The sequence below is a fragment of the Protobothrops mucrosquamatus genome, unplaced genomic scaffold (assembly GCF_001527695.2).
Source record: "Protobothrops mucrosquamatus isolate PMUCROS unplaced genomic scaffold, P.Mucros_1.0 scaffold186, whole genome shotgun sequence".
Lineage (NCBI taxonomy): Eukaryota > Metazoa > Chordata > Lepidosauria > Squamata > Viperidae > Protobothrops > Protobothrops mucrosquamatus.
In genome coordinates, this window is record NW_015386544.1 from 27,641 (window position 1) to 36,697 (window position 9,057).

The following is a 9,057-nucleotide window of genomic DNA, read 5'->3' on the forward strand; positions in this document are numbered from 1 at the left end:
GAAGGAGAAGGAGAAGGAGAAGGAGAAGGAGAAGAAGAAGAAGAAGAAGAAGAAGAAGAAGAAGAAGAAGAAGAAGAAGAAGAAGAAGAAGAAGAAGAAGAAGAAGAAGAAGAAGAAGAAGAAGAAGAAGAAGAAGAAGAAGAAGAAGAAGAAGAAGAAGAAGAAGAAGAAGAAGAAGAAGAAGAAGAAGAAGAAAAAACTGGAATAAAAGTTTGTCAGGTCTGGTCCTTTCCCATGTTGCCACATTAGTCCCTTCTCTTCCAGCCCCTGGTACCCCGTGTCCCGTGACCTGCATGCACATCCCCACACGAGGCCTATACAGTCAATGTTCGGAGAACCTTTTCACAAGACAGCAAGGTCACTTCCAGCTCCTTGTCAAAACGGCTCCCAACGGCTCCGTTCTGCCTGAGGGACTTCTAAATATGAAGCCAACGGCTCATTAATGGCCTGTTTGTGACTCAGAGCCTGAGGTTGGGCCCAGGAGACCTGGAGCCGTTCTTCTGGAGCCGCCCTTCAGAAGTAAACATCGCAGGGAGCAGGTGTGCGGCTTCAGGTGACGTCAGCCCGGAGCCCAGCACGAAATGCAACAGCAACGTTCATCCACGCTCCAACTCCCCACAAAAAGAGGGCAGGCCCTGTTAAGGAATTAACTCCTTTATGAAGGATAAATATTGTTTTGGGGTTTAGTGGGCGGAGAGAGATAAAAAAGCAATGAAGGAGATATTCCTAAGAGTAGAAAGTGATACCCCCATTCATCCAGCTTTGCTCTCCCTGTTTCTGTTTCTGTTTCTGATGAGCCTGCAAAATCTGGTCTCCCCAAGTATTGAAGCTACCCAGTGAATATTGTCCAAGCGCCTTAAGAAATCTCTTCAACTGAAGAATATCTACAAGAACGGGCAAAAAAGGTCAAGCATATTGTGAGGCGTGTAAGAAAAATTGCTAGGGCTTTGATTAAAATACTATCTTGACTTTGTGGGGTTCTTGGTGCTAGCGCTGATGATGTTACCTAGTTTGGTAATGAAATGTCTGCTAGAAAGCCAGCAAGCTGAAATCACCAAGGACCCAACAGTCCTCCCCCTCCCCCTCCTCTTAAATAAGCAAGTCGGTCGTTAAGTGAGTATGCCCAATTTTACCACCTTCCTTGCCACAGTTGCTAAGTGAATCACTGCAATTGTTAAGTATCACACAGTCGTTAAGCAAATCTACCTTCTCCCATTGACTTTGTTCTCGGAAGCCAGCTGGGAAGGTCATAAATGTCGATCAAATGCCGGATGCCAAGCACCCGCATTTTCAGCACACAACCATGGAGATGCTGCAACGGTCGTAAATGTGAGGACTGGTCAACTGGAATAATTTTTTCAGGACTATCGTAACTTTGAATGGCCACTTCACCAATGTCTGTACGTTGAGAGCTACCTGAAGTCTGCACCTTCACAGCCATGAGCAGAATTTTCAGGTCACAAGAAGCCACCGTTTGTTTAATGATGGTTTACCGAATAAGCAGCCCTTGGTTGTGTTCATGCAATAAGCTAAGTAGACTCAAAAGAACTTGCAAGGACAAATGGGTTTTCTGCCTATTTAACGAAGCAAAGTTTTGCCAACATCATCCTTCAACCTGTTAGATAGAACAGGAAGAGGTTTGATTGGACATTGGCCTGGAGAGTGACAGAAATAAAATACTTAATTATTTAAGTCTTTACTGTACAGATTTAAAAAGAGAGAGCAAGAGAGCAAAATAACAGAGCTTGTGCTCCTCTTTCGGTTAGAGGAGATTTGGCAGAGATTTAATTGTGTCTCTCCCGCCTATAACTCATTCCCTGGGGCAAAATATTCCCTTCCAAGGTTGAGTTTCTTCATCTGTATAATCAGCATAATAATAAATCACCAAGGGAATAGATAGATGTATATAAATTGATGTATTGTAGACCTATATGTGATTTTTTAAGGAGGTGCCCGGTGGATACCCCAACTGCACCAGACGGGATGGTTGAGAGGGGAGGGGAAGTAGGAAAGAGGGAGGAAGGAGGAGAGGTTGTAGGTTGGGGGGAGGAAGGTGTGGAAAGTGAAAGAGGGGGGTGCAGGGGGGGGACACCGGACACTTCTGTGAATGTATTGAGTAGTGTTATTTTCTTGGTTGATATTGTGATTAAATGCATCATATTTATGTTATTGTTTTTAATTGAAAAATCAATAAAAATTAAAAAAAAAGAGAGAGAGCAAGAGAGCAAAATAACAGAGCTTGTGCTCCTCTTTCGGTTAGAGAAGATTTGGCAGAGATTTAATTGTGTCTCTCCCGCCTATAACTCATTCCCTGGGGCAAAATATTCCCTTCCAAGGTTGAGTTTCTTCATCTGTATAATCAGCATAATAATAAATCACCATCACGGACTGGAGCAATAACGGATGAAGAAATTGGAATTACAGAAGCTAATTCTGCATGAGAATGAACTGTGCAACAGCTGGAGGGAAGATGATATTTCACATCCTAAACTATGCAAAAGATTAACATTTAATCCTGTTCTTTGAAATCAAGCCGTTTCTGAGATGTCACAGGAAACACCCAGCGGGCGGCAGGAAACAAGAAAAACAAGGATCTATGATTAGAATTAAGGACCACAGGTGACCAGCAATCCATTTTCATTACACTCAGGAAATTATGCTCACAAATCAACAAATGGTCCCTTGGGGCTACATTCAGTTTAAGCAAAATATACGGCAAACTTGTGCCAAGCAGGTGCCATCCAGATGGGCGGGACTGCAACTCATAAAATGGCCCAGCTGGTACTGCCTCCATTCCTGCTAGGGACTCTGAAATTTCAACCCCATCATGATTGGAAGATAAGAAGTTGGGAAAAGCTACACGTTTCTCAATTTCAGCAACTTTAAGGGTGGACTTCAAATCTAATTCTAAGGGAATCCAGTGACCAGTCAAGGACTTGGAAGACCAACAGGAGCTTCACCCTCTAGCCAAGCCAATGGCCAGGTTGAATGAGCACTTTGCCTTCAGTGAATGTGTCAGGCAGATCAGACAGGAAACACAATGAAATACACTAATTCTACTTTCTCCTAAGGCAGAGGTCTTCAAACTTGGCCCTTTTATGACTTGTGGACTTCAACTCCCAGAATTCCTCAGCAAGGCACGCTGAGTCATAAAAGGGCCATGTTTGAAGACCCCTATCCTAAGGTTACATTAACAGAATCTTGCAAGTCCAAAGGAACATTTCTCCTGCAAATTCTTTTATAGCAGTGTTAGAGAGGTTCCTTCCTAAGTCTCTTTCTCTGCCTGTTTTGCAGCTGCAGGCTATGCCCTTTCTTATCGAATTGTTCCTTAAGTAGCAACTTCTCGCCATCCTACCTTTCCCAAGTCATTTGAACACACCATTGCATCCTGCTTGTAGAAGTTGGGTTTTGTCGGGAATATAGAGGAGGTGGATAATGTTTTGGATTCTGCTTTGGACGTGCTTTCCATCTAGTTCATCATTCACGCCAGGGATGTTTGGTGCAACAATGTTGTTGAAACTAACAATGAAGCAATGGGAACAAACCACAATCGCTTGCTATGCTCATCCTTGATTTTGTCCAATACTGGCCACCTGCCATGCAGCTTCACCAAACCCAACAGGCATTAGTCTCTACTATCTCTTTGGCCAACTATTGCACAGGTCAACAATGAACCCTCTGTTGCTGTTCAACCAGATGTCCTTGAGAAGTGTTGAGTCACTATCTCAACATCCCCAGCCTATTGGATTTGATGTTGGCCTTTAGAACACAACTCAAAACATGTCTGCATCAGGCAAGGAATCCAATGGCAATATACAAAATATGTGGGGTTCTCATGCTCTCCAAGCTTGGTTGTTTTCTTGAAGACCTTTCATTACCTAGCTAGGTACCATTATCAGTGCTAGCCCCCATAAAATCAAGACAGTGGTACAAAGCAAAGCCGTAGCTCTTTCTTTTTTTTTCATGCCTCACAATATGCTTGACACTTTTTGCCCATTTCTTGTACATATTCCTCAGCTAACGAAGAGAGAGAGCCTCTTCATGTGCCTGCACCCACTGCAACCCAAACAGGAAGTCTCCGCTGAAGAGATTTCTTAAGGAGCTTGGACAATATTCATTAGATATTAGAAGGAGTCAAGCTATTCTCCATAGCACCTGAAGGCAGGACAAGAAGCAGCGGATGGAAACTAACCAAGGAGAGAAGCAACCTGGAACTAAAGAGAAACTTCCTGACAGTGAGAACAATTAACCAGTGCAACAACCTGCCTCTAGAGAAGCTGTGAATGCTCCAACACTGGAAGTTTTAAAGAAGAGACTGGACAACCATTTGTCTGAAATGGTATAGGGTTTCTTGCCTGAGAAAGGGGTTGGACTAGATGACCTCCAAGGTCCCTTCCAACTTTATTATTATTATTATTATTATTATTATTATTATTATTATTATTATTATTATTATTATTATTATTATTATTATTATTATATTCAACTGCAAGAAAAGCACCAAGCTTGGGGAGCACCAAGGATCCCTCAGTTCGATCCATAGCTACAAATATTCTCTTCTGATAGAAAACATGCTTTACTGGACAAGGAAAGTCAAGGGTCTATTAAGGGAAGTTCTGAAACTATTATATTTCCTATGAAGGACACATTCCTAGGAGAGAAATGCACCTGAATAAAAAGAGTGCATATTGACAGCTCCAGGACCCATGAGTTTGCTAAGAATCCCGTGCATTGTTTTTTATAGTATCTGAAAGGTCATAGGGACCTTGCAATGACGGAGAAGTAAGCAATTAGCTATGAATTCTTTTCTAATGACCAACGTGGGTTTCAGAAAAATCACTTGTCCTCAATTTGCAAAATTCTCCCTTTTCAAAGGACAAAGGAGCAAACACCTGAACATGCAGACAGCTGCTATCAACACAGGCTGTTGACACAGAGTTACCGCTGGAAGGTTTTGAATAACAAGACCGAGCATTATAATGAAACTGCAAATGGGAATTTCAGATTTGTTTTCTTCTTACAAAGGACACCTTTGGTTTTGAGGTTTTTTTAAAAAAAAATAAAATTCAAGCCCACGATTGATAACAAGGAACAACTTGGCTGTGGAAAGTTTTCTGCCTGAAAAACACAGAAATGGCAGAGATAAATTGTGTAATTTTGCTGATTGAAAAGAGGCGAACCAGTCTCATTTTGAACAGGCAGCTGAGCAAAAAAAACAAGTCACTCACTTGCCTAACAATGTTATCCAGCCATCTCTGGTGGCCCATATCTTATTATTTATTGTCCTCTTGGAATGATGAAAACAGAGACACCCTAACAGAAAGAACTGAACAGGCTGAAACTGTGTTGACCAAGGTCAACTTGATCCAACCTGAGACATTGAATTATAATTTCTAGCCAGCACAGACGTTATTAAAATTAAAAGTGCATGTACTGATGTGAAGATTGATATTACCTCTAGTATGTACTACCGTCACGGGACATCAACATGTTGACATTGGTTTCTGGCTGAGTTTCAAAGGCATCCAGTTGGCTGCTATGGGGGCCAACAAAATGCTAGATTAGAGAGGCCTTTGGGGGGGGGCATTTCTTAATGCTCTGAAATCGGAATGATGACCATGAAACAGACAAAGTTAGGATGGGCATAGAGGTAGTCCTCGGCTTACAAGCATTCATTTAGTGACTGTTCAAAGTTACAACAGCACTGAAAAAAGTGATTTTGGGCTATTTTTCACACCTACAACCATTGCAGCCTCCCCAGGGTCACGTGATCCAAATTCAGACGCTTGGCAACTGACTCACATTTATGACGGTCGCAATGCCCCGGGGTCAGGTGATCCCCTTTTGCGACCTTCTGACAAGCAAAGTCAAGGGGGGAGGCCATATTCGCTTAACAACCACACTGCTAGCTTAACAAATGCAGTGATTCCCTTAACGACTGTGGCAAGAAAGGTCGTAAAATGTGGCAAAACTCACTTAACAGCTGTGTCGCTTAGCAAGAGAAAGTTGGGGCTCCATTGTGGTCGTAAGCCGGGGACTACTTGTACATAAAGAGGTCTATTCTCTTTGAAAAAAAATCTCATTTTTCCTTCCTAGGCACTGTCCCATCATAAAGTGGGGGAAAGTCTTTCTATCAGGTCAAAGGCCTGTTCTTGCCCCCCCCCCGTCACATTTATGCATTATCTTGGCCTGGTAAAAGTTGTCTAGTTCTGAAGTGGGTTTCTTAGACCTCATTTTGCTATACGACAGGATGGCTCAGACTTTATTCTGGGATGCAGAAGTCTCAAGCATTTGAAAAAACACACCAAAAGGATGCAGAGGGAAGCACCGAATAATCCAGATTTTCACACAGCTTTGGGGTCCTTAGGGGAGGGGGGGAAACAGAAAGAACAAAGGAATTGGGGGGGGAGAGAAATTCAGCCATGGAAAGCCAGTGCCCAGCCAGTAAAATTCTGGGATCCAGAAGTTTTGGGTTGGTTTAATGGGGTTTAGACAGCCAGGAAGACTTGATTTTACTCTTAAATCATCAGCCTTTCCGGCTAATGAATATTTGGGCATTCTGAAGACCTGATTTCTTAACCTGGTGTCTTCTTGGTCAGTTTTGCTCCCTTCGTTAGCCTACAAACATGATGCCAAAATAATAAACCATTGTTGAACTGACAAGATTTATGGCTTGTGGTTAAAAAAGAAGGCAATGTTTATTGACTGGGGTTAGGCCCAGGGGATAGAAATCGTCTTAATCTGGGTCTTAATCTGGATTACCTCGCAGGAACCTCATGAGCACCTTTAAGCAAACAGAAGGTCTATTGTGCGCTTCACACTCTCTTCCATCTTTCCTAAAAATAGTGGTTGCCATTTCTGACAATAGTTCCGGCTGCCAATTAGAAATGCGAGTAACTCTTTCATTTCAGCAGGGAACTGCGGTTCCTCACAACTTCTTATTCTTTCAGAGGCCTTCCTTAAATTTAAAGACAGTTCCCCTTTAATCTCACATCAGCTATTATGTCATGGAGAAAGAGGAGAAGGTTGGAACTTGAGGTGTCTCATGGGATCAACAGAGACAACGTAGAAAAGTGTTTCTCAACCTTGACAACTTTAAGGCATGTGAACTTCAACTCCCAGAATTCCACAGCCAGCATTGCTGGCTGTGGAATTCTGGGAGTTGAAGTCCACATGCCTTAAAGTTGTCAAGGTTGAGAAACACTGAGTCGTAGGTTGACATCACAAAAAAGGCAAACGAGCTTGTCTAGGAAGGAGATGGAGAAGTTCTGAGAGGACACCCCTACAGTTCTTGCACAAGGAATTCCAGCTACGCACACCGGATGACAATTGTGTATTTCATCCTTCCTAGATGAGGAAGATCCAAAAGCTACATCAGCGTTGAAGTTCAGTGGCAACCCAGCTCCCCATATTGTTTGCCATGGTTGATGGAAACACCAGCACCCTCTGTGCCTATGGAGATTTTAGGTCATCCAGATCAGGGGTGGCTTTCCAAAACCAAGAGGGCTTTGTTTTGTTTGTTTTTTCCCTTGAAAACGTTTCGCTTCTAATCCAAGAAGCTTCTTCAGTTCTAGCTGTCTGGTGGGGAATATCAGAACCGAAGGAGCTTCTTGGATGAGAACCAAACCTTTTCAAAGCAAAAACCAAGAAAGTCCAGTTGCCCTTCGGAAAAAGCACCTTTGGGACTCAAACCTGGACAGCTGCAGGTTACAACAAGAAAATGACAGTCCTGATAGGAATTGTTTGCAAACAGCTGGCAAATGAGTCCCATAAAAACTGGGATTTCCAGTTCTTCTTGCAACAGACCGTGAAGTCCAACTGCAAAGCAGGCTTGATGTGCGTGATTTTTTTTTTTCAGACCACCTTCCCCTGAGAAACCCAGCATCCCAGGCTATCCCAGCCCTTGGTGAGAGGGCTGCAAGCAAGATAACAAACATTCAACTTGGTCCATGGTGGTCTCTCTGGACCCCTGCCTTAAACAACCTCGGCGAGGCTCCTTTTGCACCGCACCCTCGACCAAGGATGTTAACCTTTAAATATCTGCCTGCGGGAAGATTCGCACCCTGCTCCCCCATCCCTGCCACCTAATTCTAATTTGCTACCCTCCCATTGCAAGGGAGCCCGAGGCACTTAGCCCTGATTGACATCCCCTCCCCCAAAAGATAAAGTAGCCGGCTTCATTGCTAGGCAGGTACCGGTAGCTCGTTTCTCGGCGGCTGCAGGACAAACCAAGCCCCCCTCCTCAATTAAAGCACCAACCAAGGGGAGGGGGAAGAGGGACCCCTGAATCGTGGTTCGCCTTCCCGCAAGCGTCGTCGGCTCTCTCTCCCCCCCTTCCCCCCGAGAAACCGAACCCCGGCGGGCGCAAAGACCACAGTGGGGAGGGGGAGTCTGCGAGTGGCGGCAAAGGGGCTCTTCCAAGGACGTTTCCTGGGGAAGGGGGGAGCCCCCTCCTCTTCGCTTGGCACCCGGGAGGAAAAGCCGGGACTGACGGAGGCCACCAACTCGGGGAGGGAGGGAGCGGGGGGGGAGCAGCAAAGAGGGTCGCGCCGCGGCAGAGCAGAGCTGCCCGTCCGGGGACCGCTCACCTGGCCGTACACCTTCACCGGCTCCTCCTGCGGCGGCGGCAGGGGCGGCGGGGGCGGCGAGGCGCTCCTTCTCCGCCGCGGGGGCTGTCCGGGGCCGGGGGGATCCGGAGGCTGCAGCAGCGCGAAGCCCCGATCCTGGGGCCGCGGGACCAGGGCGCCCTGCAACCGCAGGCTCCGCCGAGGAGAGGGGGCGGCCGGCCGGAGGGGCCCCGCGAGCAGCAGCAGCAGCAGCAGCAGCAGCAACAGCACCGGCCGAAGGGCGGCCGGGGCAGAGCCGGGCTTCCCGCCGGCGCCTGTCGCCATGTTCCTCGCCCGCTCCTCCGCCGGCTCTGCGCGCTCGGCAGCGGCCAAGTGGGGCGCCGCCGCCCGGAGAGAATGTGCCAGCCCGGGGATGCTCGGCTCTCCGGCGCGCGCCACGGAGGAGCCCCGCGGCTGCAGGCGCCGCGCCCGGACGGGGCAACCCCCTTCG

General features: G+C 46.1%; 1 protein-coding gene across 1 annotated transcript in view; it reads right to left on the reverse strand.

The window, feature by feature from the left end:
- LOC107285537 (sortilin-related receptor-like) overlaps positions 1–8,891 on the reverse strand; it is a gene marked incomplete at its 3' end in the record, with an annotated part of 36,442 nt that extends 27,551 nt beyond the window's left edge. Inside the window, exon 1 of the mRNA XM_015813734.1 lies at positions 8,589–8,891. Within this exon, the coding sequence (XP_015669220.1) occupies positions 8,589–8,891 (303 nt within the window). The remainder of the gene's footprint in view (positions 1–8,588) is intronic.
- Positions 8,892–9,057: the final 166 nt, after the last annotated feature.